This window comes from Malania oleifera, chromosome 10 (genome assembly GCF_029873635.1).
Source record: "Malania oleifera isolate guangnan ecotype guangnan chromosome 10, ASM2987363v1, whole genome shotgun sequence".
Taxonomy (NCBI): domain Eukaryota; kingdom Viridiplantae; phylum Streptophyta; class Magnoliopsida; order Santalales; family Ximeniaceae; genus Malania; species Malania oleifera.
Genome location: NC_080426.1, coordinates 17,253,788 through 17,273,566, shown reverse-complemented (window position 1 = coordinate 17,273,566; position 19,779 = coordinate 17,253,788). Strand labels below are relative to the sequence as shown.

Genomic DNA, 19,779 nt, shown 5'->3' with positions numbered 1-19,779 from the left:
GGAAAGTTCAGCAGTTACAGACTACGGAAATACAGCTAGTAAATGTATTATGGCGTAACCATGCAGTGGATGAAGCTTCATGGGAGTTATAGTCAGAGATACGCCAGAAGTACCCACATTTATTTTCTGATGGTACGTAGTTATGTATAGTAGTATAGGTGGTATGGTCTTCGGGAGAGTTTTGTGTGTGTGTGTAATCTTCTGAAGCATCGCATTATAACCACGGTATTCCTCTGCCATAAGCGAGGGTAGATAATAAATTTGGGTCGAAGCTGCTTTGTGGGTGGCTGCCGACTCTTCTGTAGGTCTCCGACGTAAGGTAAAGTATGCTTGGTATTGGTTGGTGAATTTCGGAGATGAAATTCTTACAAGGAGGGGAGATTGTAGTAACCCGACCCAAAAATAAATAAATAAATAAATAATGAATAATAAATAAATAAAGAGATATTCTGGAGGAGATATTTTGGAGAAGATATTTTGAAATGAGATATTTTGAGATATTTATATATAAATATATGGAGGAGATATTTATTTAGATTACTTAAAGGCTAAGTTAGGTTTTATTCTATAAACTCTCTCATTCTCTCTCTCTCTCTAGGATTTCACGCCATCCGTTGCAGGAATCCACGATCTGTCGTTACCATGTGGGTCAGGAGGAGAATCTCTAGGGTTATTGTGGAACGGATCTTCATTTGTGGAATTTCGGGATTTTCCCTAAAATCGAGATAAGGGTCTGAATTCGGTTTTAGTTCAGTAGATCGGTAGTATAGGAAATTATATTGAAGTATTGTTCTTTGGTTTTTAGGTTTTGGGGACCCCAAGTCGTTGATTTCGATAGGTTCGTTCGTGTTTCGATTTTAGGTTTAAGGTAGGGGGAAATTAATTACAACAGTTATTTCATAAAATTAAACCGCCAGAAAGATAGTTTACATTCATATGATTGATTTGATTGCTATTTTACTAAATTTCACCGAGTTGAAATGCCGGGTTTCGTGATTTTACGATTTTGATAAAAATACGGGTTTTGGCGTATGGTCTCCAAATATTTCAAAACTTCTTTATTTGTATTATTATGTATGTAGGAGATGCCTAAATCCCTTATTTTTATTTAAATGGTGTTTATTGTATTATATACTATATAGCGGATTTTTGTTTAAATTAGTGTGACATGTGGATGAAAATGAACTTGTGAACATTTGATATTATTGATATGGATTATGGGAACGGAGTTCCAATTTACTATACTGGAAAATGTTGAAAAACAGGTGTCGGTTATATACCGTGCTAATTATGCAAAAAGGGTAAACCGAGAGGGGGTGTGCTAGTTTATACCAGATATGGATATATGAATTTGTGAAAATACTAGAATTGCACAGGTTATCATGTTTTGTTATAAATTGTATATATGATAAGTGGAACCACAACTTGCAACTATTGGAATTGAAAGATACTACCACCTAAGGGGTTGAAAGATACTACTGACTAAGGAGTTGAAAGATACTACCGAACTGGAGTTGAAATACTTCAGGGTAAAGGGGTTTATAATCCTGATACCAAGAGGCTCGAATTCCGTTGCCAATAAGTACAGTGCAACCACACACGCTAAGTGGTGTGGGTACAGAGATGGTCGGCTTGCAGGATTTTGTAATCATTGGTGAATAATGGACCAAGGGAGGCAGTCGGACTATATATGAGATATACGACAGTGCCTGCACTAACAGGGCATTGTTAGAGATATCAGTGCACAACCCGTGCCACGGGGTAAAATAGGCATTATTTGTGATACTAAGCTGTTGGTCGTTCTATATTCATATACATGATTTAAAAGCTGATATGGAAAAACGGTATTGTTTATATTGATATATGTGTTGTGCTTCAGTATTGAAAACCTTTGTTTTATATATATGGATATATGTTTTAAATTGAAATGCTCACATGTGGTCACTCACCAGGACCTGAGCATTTTGATGTTGTGTACAAGATTCTAAGGTACCTAAAAGGGACTCCAGGTTAAGGTTTATTATTTGGAGGACATGGGAATTTACAGGTTGAAGTATACACTGATGCAAATTGGGCTGGAAGTATCACTGATAGAAGATCAACTTCTGGCTATTGCACCTTTGTTGAAGGAAACCTAGTAGCATAGCGCAGCAAGAAACAAAATGTGGAGGCAAGGAGTAGTGCTGAGGCAGAATTTAGGGCTGTTGCTCATGGAATTTGTGAAGCACTATGGATCAAAAGGTTGCTGGAAGAATTAAAGGTTGCTAATTCACTACCAATGAAACTGTATTGTGATAATAAAGCTGCAATAGCTATCGCTCACAATCCAGTTCTTCATGATAGAACTAAACATGTGGAGGTAGACAAGCATTTTATCAAGGAAAAAATAGATAAGGGAGTAATTTGTCTGCCACATATCTCAACAACTGAGCAAGTAGCAGACATACTAACAAAGGGACTGCCAGAGAAACAGTTTGAAAACTTCATTAGCAAGCTGGCCATGGAAGAGTATCTCGGCTGTAAATGCGTGAATATTTTAGAATATTTAGTTTCCTTAGAAGTTAGCATCTTTGGTTCTTTCCTTCTTGGTTCTTTCCTTCTATTCTTTTGTTGTATATCTATTTATATAGACCTGTACCTATGTTACGATTAATGAGAATTATTTCCACAAGAAGCCATTCATTCTAGATCTTCATTTGGCTGCTGCCCGTAGGATCATACGCTATGTTCAATGCACTTCTGCCCATGGTTTATTCTTCCCTGCAGGCAATTCTACTCGCCTTGCTGCTTATAGCGATGCTGATTGGGCTGGTTGTGCGGATACACGTCGCTCCATCACTGGTTGGTGTGTGTTCTTAGGTGATGCATTGATCTCTTGGAAGAGTAAGAAGCAAGACAAAGCTTCTAAGTCATCGACGGAATCTGAATACTGGGCAATGTCTCTTGCTTGTTCTGAAATTATTTGGCTTTGAGGTTTGCTTGCTAAGCTAGATTTTTCTAAGACAGATCCTACACCTCTACATGCCGATAATATGAATGCTATCCAGATCACGACCAATCCTGTCTATCACGAGCGCACGAAGCATAGTGAAGTCGTCAATTGTCACTTTATCCGTGAAGCATTTGAAGCTTGTGTTATTACTCGTCCACATATTTCCACTGAATTACAAATTGTTGATATCTTCACCAAGGCTCTCACTCGTCATCACCATTGCTTCCTAAGTAACAAATTGATGCTTGGTGATCAACCGGCATCAAATTGAGGGGGGCTGTCAACGGAACAGCAAACAGCAAAAAGAATTCTTTCCTTATTTCAGCCCACAATTATTTCCTTATTTCTCTATTCATTATTCTGTACATTTAGCATATATTTTTGACAGATTCTAGTTTAGATGTATAGGGCTAAAATCATACTGGAACTTATTTACTTTCCATGTATAGCATTCTTGTAAAGTCTATATATAATATACAGAACTCAAGGCCAAACCATTCGGCCATTCACACAATATTTTGACAATTAAAATATCGTATGCATACAAAGTATAGCAAAGATTTCATAGAAAAATCAAATGTAGGGGGCGTTTTGGAATTCAGTTATCTTCCAATTATGGCTATTGAAGTGTTTGGTGAATTAAAAGAATGTTGGTGTTTGTGGACTAAGGGCTGCTTGTCTAATGTGTGGTTCTCGATGATCGTTAATGGTGAGCCCAGATCTTGGTTTAGTGCTTCTAGGGGCATTAGACAAGGAAGCCCTTTATTCCAATTTTTATTTGTCCTTGCAGCTGATGTGTTGAGCAAGATGATGGATAGGGCTGTGGAGAGGGGTCTGGTTAAAGGTGTAGAAGTAGGGAGAGAGGGAGTGGTGGCTTCTCATCTTTAGTTTGCTGACAATACCATTTTCTTCCTTGATGATCATAGCCCTTCTTTGACCATCATCTCCAGTAATCACAATATCATCCACATACACAATAAGTAGAATCCTACCAGATGTAGAATGACGATAAAACACAGAGTGATCTGCTACACACTGTTGAAGGCCAAACTCAAGTACTACAACACTGAATCAACCAAACCATGCTTCGAGAAACTATTTTAAACCATATAATGACTTTTTGAGCTGACACACTAAGCCTGACTCCCTCTCAGACCTCATCAACAAAACAATAAAAAGTTGCTTTCCAACTTTCCTACAAAAATCTAAGAAAATTGGAAAACTCAAAAACAAGGTAGTATTTTTGTAATTCTTTGGAAATTTTAAAATGGAAAAATGAAATTTTTTTCCCAAATAATTACAAAAATTCAAACTTGTTTTCCAATTTTCCAATATTTGTAAAGAAAAGCTAAAAGAGAATAAAATTCATATCCCAGCTTTTCTATATAAACGTTGGGAACTAGAAAACAAGGAGACCATTTTTTCTAATTTTTAGGAAAACAGGAAATGAAAAATACTGTTTTTCCACAATTAAAAGGTGCTTACATGTGATATTTTTTTAACGCTTACAAAAGAATAAGGTCTTCTATCATTGTTTCATTTCTATTTAGCCAATCTAGTATGGGGAAAAGTACCTTTACATTAATAAAACACCATCTATCTCTAAAAAGAAAAAGAAAAAAAAAATTGTCGAACATGTTCACCGTGCTCTTCATAAAATTTGTTTAAATTGTTAGCGCCAAATATAAGAAGAGTTTGTGATGATATAAAACCAAGAGTTACTCCCAATGAAGAACATAAAATGGAATGATAAATCAGATACTATGACATGAATAAATTGAAAAACTGAAGTATAGCTAGAACCTGTGAGAGTGCTATTATACTTGTTGCCAAATGATTTATTCTGCATCTCTCTTCTACAGAAAGTTCCATTGGAGTCTGCACAAGTGAGACCTTTGAGTTAAACCAAGAGATGAATTACTGTCAGTCATGAGACATTTTAGTGTACCTTCAAACTCACAACATCAAAGAGGGTTTCATTGTCATGAGCGGAAACATAATTGACCTACAAAACATGTCAAAGTCATGAATTCAGAAAAATAGAATGTAAGATAAATTGTAAACAGCACTGAATTCAATCTGTTTTTTTTTTTTTTCTGAATAAATACTAAGAATTTATTGAATTCAGAAGAAGAATGTTGGATTTCCACTTTACCTAAAATCTTAAGTTGTTATGTTGTGGGCAACAATGAATATCAAGTGCTAAAACTACCCCAGATGGGCTGCCAGATCACAAGTGACGAAAAGGGCGTCCTCGGGCCACAAGGCTCCCCAATTTGTGAGGGTAAGGGGAGGGTCATCACAGCGTACACAGCCTAAACCTTGTTTTTTATGCAGGGAGGCTTTCTTTGGACTCAAACCCGTGACCAACCAGTCACAAAGGAGCAGCCTTACAATAAATATAGGCAACAAGACTAGAACCTAGGATCTCCTGGCAATCATATTCCCAATATCATATTAGATTACCACTTTACCTACAGCTTAAGTTGTTGAATTGTGGGCCAACAATGTATACCAAGCTTTAAAAAGGAACATACAAGGTGGACAAGAAATCCTCCTTACAATACAAAAGGGCACAAAATAAAGAAACATAACAACAAAATATAGAAGATATTAAAGCAACACCACCAATCAATAACACTAAAGATCAAAGAAACAAGAACAACCAAGACATCCAAAAGAGAAGACCCATAGTGAACTAAAAAAATATGATCCCATCTAGAGTCAACTCATTAGACATACATCGATATTAATGTCATTAAAAGATGCTTTCGCTCTTTGGTAGAGCTCTTCTATGGTGGAACCTATGGTTTCCTCATATCCTTACTACTGAGCTTATTTCAGCCACCCACCATCGCCACTCTTCTACCAGAAGCACTGTTTAGTTCACCTCAGTACCCACCATCACCATCCTCGCTCAAAAGTGTCACCAATTCTCTGATAATCAAACCTCACACCAGCGTGGTTACCAACTACTTTGTACTTCTGGGTGCATCTCAATCTCCCACTATTGCCACTCTCCACCTAGAACCATCACCATTGCCACTCTCCAACCCCTGCCGCACCACCAAAGTCTACGATAATCCAAACTCACACTAGTACCCTTCTTTCGACCCAAAAATACGACAAAAAGTTCACCAGTATTCCACCATCCACACATCCCTCAAAATAGAACCACCAGGCTCAGCTTCAACCCCATCTCCAGTAGTCAGATATTCAAAATACACTTCTCCTCCAAACCATTTCATCCCCCACCATGTCCTCAGCTCCAATGAACAAATTCTGGAAATCCAGTATCTGAAGCAAGAGAGAAAACATAAATGGAACTCAGCTTAGAACTTAAGGATAGTGAAATATCTGCAAAAACAAAGAGATTATGCAGCTCTGCCTTGCAGGAAGAATATTATCGGAAACTGTTGAATAAACAAGCAGTAAAGAATATCTTACAAAGAGCCTGGAGTGGATTAGGTAAGGTTTTCATAGGGGAAATGGGCATCAATGCATGCACATTCAAGTTTGAAAATGAAGATACCAAGAGGAAAATTATAAAAGGAGCCCCAAAGTCAGTAATGGGAAACTTACTAGGCTTAACTTAATGAAGAAACTCTAACCCCATGGAAAAAATTCATGAGAGTTTGAGTACTGATAGATCTAGAGAATCATTGATTACAGGGCTCTGGATGAAAAGAAAACATGAAAAAGATCTACGGATTAGCTTCTGGTATGAGAGTCTATCTGACTTCTACTATCAATGTGGGAGAATAGCAAATTGTGGAAGAGGAACACAGGGAAATCCTTTGAAAAAAAAACAAAAAACTGAATAGGCCCTATGGTAGTAGAAATCACAGTGAAGAGGAAGGTAACTATAGCAAGGGGCAGGAAGGAATGAATCAATCTGAGAAGCTGGAAAAGAGGAATAGAAATTCAACTCTGCAGATGCATGAAGACAAGGAACCTTCAAATTCTGCTGATCCATTAGAAGGAGAAGAGACAGGCCATGGTAACTCAGGAGGGCAGAAAGAGAATCTAAAAAGAGGGAACAGAGCTAAACTGCAGTGACCATGAACAATGCCACACAATAGCCGGCAAGGCCACAAAAGAAATAGGGGTCATCTACAGAAATACCTCTGAGACACAAAGAAGTGAACAATGGGAATCAAGAGAAAAAATACAGCAGGGAATGAAAAAGGAGAAGGAGAAGTACATATTGGAACATCAGTGGAGCAGGAGAAGCTACAAATGGCACACTTCATCAACTTCCACAAATCTTCAATACACTCACTGAAAAGAAGACCACTGTGGGAGTACACCAAAATTCCAAGAAAAAAGTAAGCATACTCCTTCAGAGGAGGGGATGACCGAGACTCAGTATAAACAAGAGAGGAGTCTCAGCGGGCAGATTAAGCAGTGTAATGGTCCAAGAATTTTAAGAAAATTTAAGGGAACACAACAGAGGGCTGAACTTGCGAAAGGACTCATACAGAATTACAAAAATAGTAACTGAAATGGCTGAGGAGGCCAGCCATATCATGCCCCACCGATCTCCATGAAAATCATTGTGTTGACAACCTATTTTTCCCGGGGTCAATTAAGCCAAATTTGGGGTAATGGGGATTTAGAGGAGCAATCAAGGGGTCAATTTGAGTTCAAGAGCTATTAATTGAAGTCTGGCTCTCTCCCTGCACATTAATGTTCAAATCAGGTATTCAGAGCAGTATGGAGCCCCAATTTCATGTTTTACGGATCATTTAATTGCAGATAATGGGTTATCCTTGTTTTAATTTAAAATTGGTCAAGAATAGGGAAAAAAGAACACCCAAACACCCCTATTGGGCGTGCAAGGAAGCCTTTTTTAGCTACAAGGGAATTTTTGGAAAAGGGGAAAGAAGGGCAAAAAATAACCCTTGCTCTATTTAAAGGCCTTAAGAGCGCAAAGGGGGACACAAAGGGAGGCATGTATGCTCAAGCTAGAGACAACGAGAGAGAGAGAGAGGAGAGAGACGACATTATTCTGATGAAAGCAAAGGGCTGACATTCTATCGATTTCTCGAAAATCAAAGTGCCAAAAACACAAACTATGTCCACTATCTATGATTTTTATTGAAACCCTGTATGTTGTATGCTCAAAATTAGTTTAATGGCTGGATATCTCAATATGTGCATAAAGGTAAGATTACTTCAACAACTAGGTTTATCCTTGCTATTTGGAAAAGTTGGTTTTTTATGGCTTAAGGTTGCTGTTTTCCCCGCTGTGAGGTTGTGGTTAGATTGAAAAAGTGTGATTTAGATTATTTAGAGAAAGGAAGAGGAAGGAGAGAGGTGACCGGAGGCCATGGCTGGCCGGAGAGAGAGAGGAGAGGAGAGAATCTTCAAAGATCCAAAATTTACATGCATGGGTCACTAAAAGGATAGAAAACAGGTAAAACAAGGTCTAGAGGATCAAAAGGAACGAAAAAGTAGGCCGGAGGGGCTTCGGAAAGCCCAGAACCGCACCATTTCCATTACCGCCAACAACGGCCGGCCCTAGTGTGTACAGGGTATTTTTCGCTGGTTTTAGGCAAAACGGCAAAGGATAAGCATTAGAAGAAAAAAAAAAAATGGCATATGTCAAAAGGCTTGATATATAGTGTTGGCCCACAACCAAATAGCTCAAACTCCTAGTCTTGTTGCCCCTGTTTAATGTAAGTTTGTTAAAAAATTATCAAGTTCCCAATATGGGTGTTATTCATTGTTTGTTCTCTCTCCATGTGCAATCGGGCTACACGTGCAGGAGAGTGTTAAGGCTAGATATACATTGTTGGCCCACAACCTAACAGTATTAATCTAACATGTTGATTACCGCTTAAACTAAAAGCTGAAGCTGTTAGGTTGTGAGCCAACAATGTATATCAAGCTTTTTAACACTCTCCCACATGTGCAGCCCAACAGCACCCGAGAGATACACACATGATAGATAAACACTCATTATAGAGAATATAATAATTATTTAAACACCAAATGACAAACGTAGGCAACAAAATCAAAACCCAAGACCTCTTGGTAACCAGCTCTAATACCATGTTAGAATACAACTTTATATAAAAGCTTAAGCTGTTAAGTGGTGGACCAACAATGTTTATCAAGCCCTAACACACTCTTACCCAAAGATCATCCAAGAAACAGACCCAAGAACCTTCCCCCACTTTGTATTTAATACAAGGAAAGAAAAAAAGTGAACTGAAAATAACTACACAAAGGTGTTGTATAGAGAAAAAATGTTCCTTGTGCATAAGATTGAAAGACATAACCGCAACTTCCAAATATAAAAAGAAAGGCATATGACAGAGCCATGATACATCTAACTCTGAATATGGTAAAATCCTTACTGTCTCTGTAGGGCATAGAGCATATGCAACAGGTAACCCACCAAAAGTTGAAACTTCAGATCCTTTAACCTGAAAAAAGAAACACAACAAATGGCATGGTTATCACATTTTGTCTTTCACTTATTATGAAAACAAATCAAAAAATCAGCCATAGCTTCATAAGTCTCAATTAAAACAAAATTAAATTGCACAAAGCCAGGAAATATGAATAAAGACTCCAATCACATATTAAATAAATATGAAAAACAATATCCTATTTCAAAACCTACAGAAGCAAAATTAGCAGGAAAAAAATCCATCTATCTTGAAAAAGGTATTCTATCATCTTTTCAAAAGTATGGACAAAAAACATAAATTTCACACAGTTCATCTTTGTTCTCCACCTCTTTTCCTTCACAATTCGTCAGCACAAAGTCCCTCAAATTTGCTGCCATCCCAATCTAAAACAAATAAAAGAAAAATCTCAATTGATGGCAAATATATGGGGAAAAAAACTACAAACAAAAAGTGTTTGAAACAGGCAAAAGCAAAAGAATGTGAATCCAAAATAAAACGTAACAATTCCATTTAGACTACAACAAGAAGAACAATAACAACAAGCCTTAAGTCCACTAAGTGGGGCAGGCTACATGTCACGCAATTGAGGGCAATTTCTTTGACTATATTGAGAGCTATTAAATCCTTCCTCACTACCTTATTTCAAGTTATTTTAGGTCTACCCCTTCATCTTCTAGTACCATTTATTCTAGCATGTGCATTTCGGCCATTTTTACTTTTTGAACGGGTTGTTTCTTAGTTGCCTAGCATTCCGATCCATAAAGCATAGCTGGTCTTATAACGGTCTCATAAAACTTTCCTTTAAATTTAATGGTATGTAGATCGCACAACACACCTGACACACTCCTTTATTTTACCCAACCTGCTTTGATTCCATGTCTACAATTTCTCCCATCACTTGCATAATAGATCCAAGATATGTAAACCTATTAGTGCTGCTGATTTTATTGATTATCAAGTTTAATCTTGCCTTCAATATTCCTCCTTACATGGCTGAAATTACATTTCTTACATTTTGTCTTATTTTTACTAATTTTGAAATCTCTAGACACTAAAGTTGTTCTCCAAAGCTCCAACTTAGATCCTACCCCACTCTTACTTCCGTCAATCAAAACAATAACATCTGCAAACAGCATACACCATGGGAAAAATGATGGCTTCAGGCAGAATAGCCAAATTTCCTAGGGAACCAGGTAACGCATTATATCCTTTGCTTTGTAGATTCTTTTCTTATTAATGAAATTTCTTTTTTATTACGAAAAAACAAAAACACAGTACCCTAGGTTCAGCTCCTCCCAGTTCCCTATATTATCACAAACAAGTGCATTTGTACAAATCTACCCAAATTGCATTCATCTATATGTACAAACACATAGATGTATAAACATGGGTGTATGTGTTCAAGTGTAATCTTGCATGTATATGCACACACACGCACATAACTATAGACTTATAGTCCTTAATGAAAAACAAATGAACATCATAAATTGACTTCTCATTTTAAATAAAACCATACCAAACCATTAGTAGCTGAAGTATCACTTTCAGTTCCATAAATGCTGAATTTTTCAGCAAGACAGCTTTATTTCATCTTAAATCAACTGTTAGTACCCACTACCCATTGATATATTTTGACTGATTTTTAACACTTACGAATGTATTTTATATACATTTTGTTTATATTAAAATAACAAACCTGAAATGCGCTTGCCTCAGAGCCTCGATGTTCACAGCTCACCTTGCAGGAGTAGGTGAGCTCGTATGTTCAGTTATTATTTTATTATTAACAACTAGATATGTTAGTGCAAGATAATTCATCATATAATTTAGATATTTTTTAAAATAAATTGATAATCTATTGTCATAATTAAATTTATTAACTAAAATATCAATATTCAAAGTTACATTAAAAAAAAAAAAAAAGACTTATGTTCTCATTGAAACTATATGGATACAAACATGCGATATTGCTACAAGAAAATATAGATACAGGGACCTGAGATGACAAATCATAAAATTAATTAATTTATAATCAATATTCAAAGTTATATTAAAAAAAAAAAAACTTATGTTCTCTTTGAAACTATACAGATACAAATATGCAGTATTGCTACAGTAAAGCATCGCAATAAGGAAATGACAAGTTGTAAAAATATAATATTCAATACAATAGGAATAAGATTTATTAAAGTTATATGATACATTTAAATATAGATATATATTACCCATTGCAAATATTAAATTTTAACATTTACGTATTTTATTTTAAAATTTAATATTTACATAACATATGTGTATATGCATATATAAAATGAAATAAATATGAATCTTTTTTTTATTTTGTAAAAAATATCAATATGAGAATTTTTCATTGAAAATTGATGTTCATAAGTTTATTATTTTCTGTAAAGTTAGACATGGATGAAAGAAGAAGAGAATAACATAATAAGGGGAGTAGATGAAAATATGAGGAAAAATCAAGCAGCAGTTTCCTTGAGCATATGCACGACTCCAAGTTTACCGTCTTATATATTAATTATTAAAAATCACAAAAGACAAAAACACCCCCACTCAAAACACATAATTATAAAAAAAGAATTTTCTCTTCTAACACTCCCCTCAATATCACCAATCCAAGCTTGTCACAAAATTATTGTTAAAAGTAAAATGTTATTTTAGTAATTAGGTTGTGTTATGGGGGTATTTTTGTCCTTAAGACTTTATTATTATTAATAATATATAAGAGGGTAGACATGGAGATGTACATAGACTCCAAGAAACTGCTGCTCAGTTTTTTACTCTTTTTCGCTTCTTACTCTTCTCTTCTCTTCTCTCTTTTCTTTGTATCTCCTCCTCTAAATTTACAATATGGTATCAAAGCATCGATCTACTTCAAATCTGATTTATCTAAATTGGTTTTGATACTCTGTTTATCATTTTTTTCCTTATTCTCCCCTAATCAGTCCTCAAATCTAGTTGGTTTGAGAATCATTTAAGGAAACCCTCTAGTTAGGTTGCACAGCATCTTCGGCAGGAAGCTTTGTATTTTCATGGTGATTTGCTGATGTGAAGTCAGTCAAACTCTGTTTCTAGTATGCTGCTGCTGCTGAAGCTGTTCCTCTGTCATTCTGTCTGTGGTTTTCTGATGATGCTGCTTTCATGACATGTGTTCGTGATTGATTGCTTGCATCTTGTACCAATTGCTGGTCAGTTTCGATTGGTGTTCAAATATTTATTTCCTGTTTTTTTTCTGCACTCATTTCAGTCACTGCCAACCATAATGCCTGGAGCTGCTTCAAGGATGTTTATTAAATGCCTGCAGTACTCTGCTGTGGTCTGCCATGTTCTTGGTGACTCTGCAATTCCTCCCTGGAAATTGTAAGCTCACTTCTGTAGTCGTGGCTGCCTCTTGAAGTTCTGGAATTTGAGGAGTCTGAAGTACTCTATGTTCTGGTTTTTTGAAGTCCTGAAAGTGCTGTTTGTTCCAGTGTGTGCTGCCTGACTTGTCAATCTCCTTCCCATGATAATTCAGCCATGGATACTACGTCTAACCCTAGTAGGGAAAGTTTGGGAGGACGAGAATCAGGTTTTGATTGTGGTTGTGGCAGCAATTGTGTATTATGGCAAGGAATTTGTCATGAAAATTCTCGCATTTGCACACATTGTGGCAAGGAAAATCATACCATTGATCGATATTGTTGGGATCTCCTTGCAAAATCAGCTCAGGCCAATAAGTCTCTTGTGAAGGGTGATTCTACTATTGATTCAAACACACCTAGCCACTCCACTGGAGAGTTGGGTATATCATCCACCGGGGCCCCAAAGGAGTTTAACAATCTTGTTTGCATGGTTCAACAACTCAAAACTCAGTCTGTTAGATCTAGTACTACTGTGGCCCATTTAGGTACAAGTTGTACAACCAGGCTTCTTGCCTCTTCATCCTCCTCTTCTTAGGTTGTAGATTCTAGTGCCTCCTCCCATATGGCAGCTAGTCTTAATTTGTTTGAGTTTTTGGAACCTCACTATTTTACACTCTAAGGATACTCTTGCTGATAGTTCGGTTACACTAGTTTCTAGTTCTGGCAATATTCTTTCAATTTCTCTTTCGTTTGTGTCATATCATACGTGCCTAAATTTCCCTTGAACCTGCCATCAGTTAGTCAATTAACAAAGTCCCATAATTGTTATGTGACCTTCTTTCCTTCCCATTGTGTCATTCAAGATCTCTAGACAAAGAAGAAGATTGGTGGAGGGCTTAAGAAGGATGGCCTATACGATTCCTATAGTTGTCATGGTGGGTCTGTCTTGTCCTACGACTTTCTCAATCTCCACTCATGGTTTTTCTCTTGATCAGTGGTACACTTGTTTGGATCATCCATTCCTTCAAAAACTACAAGAAGTTTTTCCTATGATCAAATTCGTTTCTTGTTTTGAGTGTTCTATGCCTCAATTGGAAAGCACATTAAGACATCTTTTCCCTTTACAGTTGAGTCCCATAGGAAATCATTGTTTTCTGTTATTCATTCAAATATTTGGGGTATGAGTAGAGTCACGAATTTAAAGTCATCCATATTTTGTCTCCTTTGTGGATGACTTTTTGCATATGACTTGGATTAAAATATAGACCTGAATTTTTATATGCATTTACTCAATTCTAATTTTCAATCTGAATTTTTAAATGATAGGTATTTACCAGGAAACAAAAAACTCAGTTTGGCATTAGTATTCAAATTTTCAATCTGATAATGCACTTGAATTTGTTCAAATGAGCTTTCAATCTTTTTGCTTGGCCAAATGGGTTATTCATCAAACATCATGGATACAAACCCCTCAAAAGAATAAAGTAGCTTAACTGAAAAATTGACATTTACATGACATGGCATAGTCTCTACTCCTTCACATGCATATACCTAAAATATTTTGGACCGCTACTCTTCTTAAACCTGTTTTCTAGCTCCACAGGATGCCCTATAGGCTCTAGTGTTCTAGGGGGGACAAATTCCCTCCTCCATCATGTACCAAGAAACATCCATGTTTTCTATTATGCCTAGTGTCTTTGAGTGCACATGCTTTGTTAATGTCCCACACTGATCAGGACAAGTTCTCCCTTGTCCAGTTAAATGGTCTTTGTTGGGTACTTGAGAACTCAAAAGGGGTATAAAGACACTCGTAGGAAATATGTTAGTGCCGATGTCACCTTTTTGAGGGGACACCCAATTTCTCCAATGTTAGGTCATCATTAGATGAATCTATTTTGATTCCATCTCCCCCCCTCCCCTAGTGTTGATCCTCCTATTCTTGCCCTTATCCCTCTCAAGAAATCTTCCACCCCTCTTCCAAATCCACCAGTTACTGATCCAAGAAACAATTGAATGCTTATGCAAGGACATACTTGCTAACCCTAGGAGGAAGTATGCAATGGATGTAGAAATGGATGTCTTGACCACTCGAGGGACATGGGACTTGCAGATCTTCCTCTTGGTAAAGAGTTGGTTAGGTGTTGCTAGCTCTACATTATCAAATATCTTCCTGACAGCTCTATTGAAGGGTTTAAGACTCGGTTGGTTGCCACAAGCTACACCCAAACACACGATATCGATTATTTTGAGACCTTCTCTCCTAATGCTCGACTAAATTCTATTCGTGTATTTACCTCATCAACAGTTAATTTTGATTGGCCTTTATATCAATTGGATGTAAAGAATGCCTTCTTGAACAGAGATTTGCAAGAAGAGGTTTACATGGAGCAGCCTCTTAGGTATTTTGCTCAGGGGGAGGATTGTAAAGTATACAGGTTGCATAAGGTCATTTATGGTCTTACGAAGTCTCCTCAAGCCTAGTTTGACAAATTTAGTGTTGTAGACTCTACATTTGGCTTTATCTAGTACTACTCTAATCATTTAGTTTCTGTTTGCAAAACAAAGACAAGTGTGATGCTTATAGTAATTTATATTAATAAAATCATCAAATAGTGATGGGATTCGGATTGCCGATGTTAAGAATTGGCTTCAAGCAAAATTTCAAATAAAATACTTGGGTATTTTGCATTACTTTCTAGGTATTGAGATTGTACTGTGCAAGGACGGGTTAAATCTGTCTCAACAAAAATATATGTTGGATTTGCTAACCGAGACTCATTTGTTGGGAGCTAAACTAGTTGATACTCCTATTGATCCCAATGTAAAGTTGTCTAGGGATGTTAATTCTTGTTTTACAAAACTATAAAAGGTATCTAGTGTTAGTCTATATACAATATAAGTATTATCATTGTAGTTATATTTATTTTGATTTGATATTTATAATATATATTAATTGATCACATTGTTCTTAACTTTAAATTTTAAAAATAAAAAAGTCATATAATACAACAACAACAACAACAAAACCAAGCCTTAGTCCCACTAAGTGGGATCGGCTATATGAATCCTTTTCCGCCAATTTATGCGATCATGGACCATTTCTTTTGATAGATTCAAGGATATTAAATCATTACTCACTATCTCCTCCCAAGTTATTTTAGGTCTACCCTACCCCTTCTACTGCCCCCCACAGTAACTAAGTCACTCTTTCTCACAGGTGCACTATAAGGCCTACATTGCAAGTGTCCATACCATCTGAGTCGTCCCTCCCTTATCTTATCTTCTATAGGAGCTACACCTAACTTACCACGAATATGTTCATTCCTTAATTTATCTTTCAATATTATACCACTCATCCATCTAAGCATCCTCATCTCGGCAACTTTTACTTTTTGGATATTATGTTTCTTTGTCAGCCAACATTCCGATCCATATAGCATAGCTGGTCTTATAGCTGTCCTATAAAACTTCCCTTTCAATTTTAAAGGTATTCTACGAAGTTCAAGATCTTATGGATAAATTGGATTTAAAGTTTTTTGATCTTGGAGGAAATGAAGTGTGTTTTGATGGCAGAAAAAGTAGAGCTAAAAAGGGTTAAAGGGAGCTAACTTGAAGTGCTCGGTGAATTATGATAGAAAAGGATTAAAGACGGGATTTATTTGTTATTTATTTATCTATTTATTATTTTATCTTAGTTTATTATTATTTTTTACTTTCTTTAAAGTGGACTTCTTGCCCCCTTTTGTTGTAACTTCTCTTTCTCATTCCAATATACCTTCTTTTTTACCAAAAAAATATATATAATATTGAAGAAGTTAAAGTTAAATAAAGTTAACTTTAACTTAATACATAATGGCATGCACTAAATTTCTATCTCTTATGAATTTCTTTTTCTACCAAAAAAAAAAAAACAACAACACAGCAAGTATTAAATAAAGCATGCTATTAAGAATAAATTTTTTTATAGGGTCATGGCCCATGTGTGAACTAGTTTGGCTAAAGAACATGTTGAAAGAATTTGTTTTACACATTCACAGCAAGTCAGCAACTAGAGTTGATGTGTGATAATCAAGTTGTTATTCATATTGCCTCCAATCCAATTTTCATGAAAGAAAAATACACATTGAAGTTGGCTGTCATTTTGTTTGGGAGAATTGAGCAGAAGCTTTTTACAACCGCTCATGTGAAGTCAAAGTATCAATTAGTTATATTTTCATGAAAATTTTGGGGCATATCTAGGTTAACTTCAATTGTAACAAGCTAGGAGCATGACATCTATGCTCTAGTTTGAGGGTGAGTGTTACCAATTACTTTATGCTATTTTAGTGAGTGTTAAGTTAGTAATAGTATGACAATCATTGCGATGTACAATTATCACCTTGTTGGGTTCTCTGTTTTACTCAAATTATTATGCAAGTTAGGCCGAGTGTCTAGAGAAAAAACAAAAACAAAAAAAAAAAGGAAAAATCATAGCTTCATACCAACATACATTCAAATCAAAATATTCCTAGAGTTGAAGTCACAAAACCAGGTATCAACCATACAAATGATGATGATGCTTCAAGTTAAACCACCATACCATACATTGAACTTTATTATATTAATTAGCACCTCTAGTTCCCCAAAAAAAGAAAAGAAAAAAGAGAGAAGAGAAAAAAAAAAATTTTAAATGGTATGTGTCCAGATGACATACCTGGATGTGATCCTTCAACGAAGCAAGTGAGTGTTCTACAACAGCTTCACTGCCATGATCATGACCATTAGGCTGCAGAAAAAGCAGAAGCAATGTCAATAACGATATTTAGGCATCTATGTTCAGACCATCCAGAACTCCAGTTATATAATTAAGTTCATCAGATGTTGTCCTGTAAAAGATGCATAATTTAATCTGCTTGAGCGATTATCCACATCATCTCATCAGTAACACAAATGCAAACAACAGAGCAATACAAACAATGAATAGGCAAGTCATACAAACTATGAATTGCCACAAGATTTTGTACAATCAATTTTCACATATACAAAGCATGTAACACTGCAATCTAAATAAGCAAAAACGACCACAAAATACTAAGTTTGTGCTTGGTTTGTGGAATGTCTTTTCCTTGGAATAGAATGGTGACATGATAGGGATTCGATAGCTTACAAAAGAAAAAATGTGGTCATCATAAAGCAAATGACAATGCAAAAAATCTTCTAAATCCATAATATGGAATAGACAAGAAATGATATTCCCAAAGTTTCACCATGTGAATGCCTGTTCATATCCTATCCCATTCCTATTACAAACTATAAATACATAACAAAATTTGGTATAATCAGTTTTTGCAAATATAATGTTTAGGTTTGATATACAATGTTGACCCACAACCAAATAGCTTGATGATGCAATTCTGCAATCTTTATGGGTAATAGAGGTACTTTTGCAATTTCTGAATTTGGGGTTTATTTTGATCAAATTAGATTTGGGAGTCACTTTGTAATATTCAGGGGTATTTGTGATGGGAGTTATTTTTTGTGGAGCTTTAGAAGATAAGTTTTTTCCAGAGGGGGTTGTGTGCAGGATAGGATTTTGCTTCTCTTGGAAGTCTTAGGCCTAGTACAAAGAGGAGTCATCGTCCATTTTTTGAGGAGGCTTTTGGAATTTATATTTGAGAAGATTTCTCTCTAGGGCTCAGCTCCAAACCCGCTAGTGATAGGGATCAACATGCACCTCGAGTATCTTTCGCGGATATTGTGACACGTGGACAACCACCCGAAGTCCACCATTGGATGTGAACTTTATTTGCAGCAATTGAAGCTTCTCTTGGAAGCTAGCTTGGAAAGAGGATGACAACGTGCAAGTCAAAGAGTCTTGGTTTTTCAAGAAGCATGGCAACTTGCATGTCAAAGAGTCTTGTTTTTTTAAGAAGCATTTATTTCATTTTAAGTTCCTAGACTCCACAATCATAATTATTCTAGTTCCTAGGCACCTATTTCCTATGACAAACTATTTCCTAGGAACCTCATTACCTATGTTTTAAATATTTTATTTTACTTTTGTATTTCCTTTAATATCTTAAGAAACCATGTGTAAGTCATGTGCATGCTCATGTAAGGCTATAAATATGCCATCACTTGTATTGTAAAAGGTATCTTTTGCATTATCAATTAAAAAGGAAGCATTTGCTTAAACTTGTGAATTTTGTTCCTCTCCTTGTGAGTGAGTAGTGTGAGGCTACCTTCCCTCTCCCCGGAGAATGGGTGGTGAGAGACCACAACAACATCAACGTCATCATCAACACTACACGCACACTCCTCTTTCATAGCTCACAGCCACAACCTTCCTCACGCTTCATTCTTGTCTCAAGATTCTAAAGGATCAACAATCTTGTTTGTGGTGATATCGAGTACTCATGTGTCTTGGTGTTTGTTATTCCGAACCTTTTGGTAAGCTCGTTTCAATTCCTTGTTTGTGACCATCTAAAACAGCCCTTAAAGGTACCTTGTAAGCCTTGAAACTCTACTCGAACCCTTGATTGAAAAACCTTGTTCATTCTCTTTGAATCTTCCTAGATTTTCAACATAAACATGCTTTGATAGTACCATGCTTAGGGATATTTGATTTGTGTGTAAGGACTTGTGATCTAAGACTTCTAATATAACATCTTTTAAAGTGAACTTGATTACTTGAATGAAATGATCAACTAAGGGCTTTTAAACCAAATCATATATGTTTCAAAATCTCAACAACTTGTGATCATTAGAATATGTTTGTAATGTTCATGCTTGGTTAGTTCAATTCTTTCCATAGATTGCAATATAGTGTGTGTGCTACAAAGAGGGTCAACCGTAGGACTAGGGCTACTTAGATCTGTCCTACATCAGCTAGGGTCTGAAGATTTGGAGGCTTGGTTGTGGTGCCTACCAATCCCTCCATCGCTGCTAAAGGCATGAGAAGCTAGCAGAAAGAAAGCCTCTGTTATGGTTCTGAAACAATGCCAAAGCAGGAACTAATCTGAGGATT

The 19,779-nt window shown here is 36.2% G+C and overlaps 1 protein-coding gene across 10 annotated transcripts in view; it reads right to left on the bottom strand.

The window, feature by feature from the left end:
* LOC131165444 (pullulanase 1, chloroplastic) overlaps positions 1–19,779 on the bottom strand; it is a 153,247-nt gene that overhangs the window by 68,178 nt on the left and 65,290 nt on the right. For 6 of the 10 annotated variants that reach the window (XM_058123271.1, XM_058123273.1, XM_058123278.1 and 3 more), the window contains exons 18-22: positions 17,467–17,538; positions 9,741–9,797; positions 9,358–9,426; positions 4,941–4,997; positions 4,796–4,870 (exon numbers count right to left, since the gene is read on the bottom strand). In XM_058123271.1, coding sequence (XP_057979254.1) covers positions 4,796–4,870; positions 4,941–4,997; positions 9,358–9,426; positions 9,741–9,797; positions 17,467–17,538 — 330 coding nt within the window. The remainder of the gene's footprint in view (positions 1–4,795; positions 4,871–4,940; positions 4,998–9,357; positions 9,427–9,740; positions 9,798–17,466; positions 17,539–19,779) is intronic. The other 4 variants (XM_058123275.1, XM_058123280.1, XM_058123277.1 and 1 more) reach the window with 1 other exon arrangement.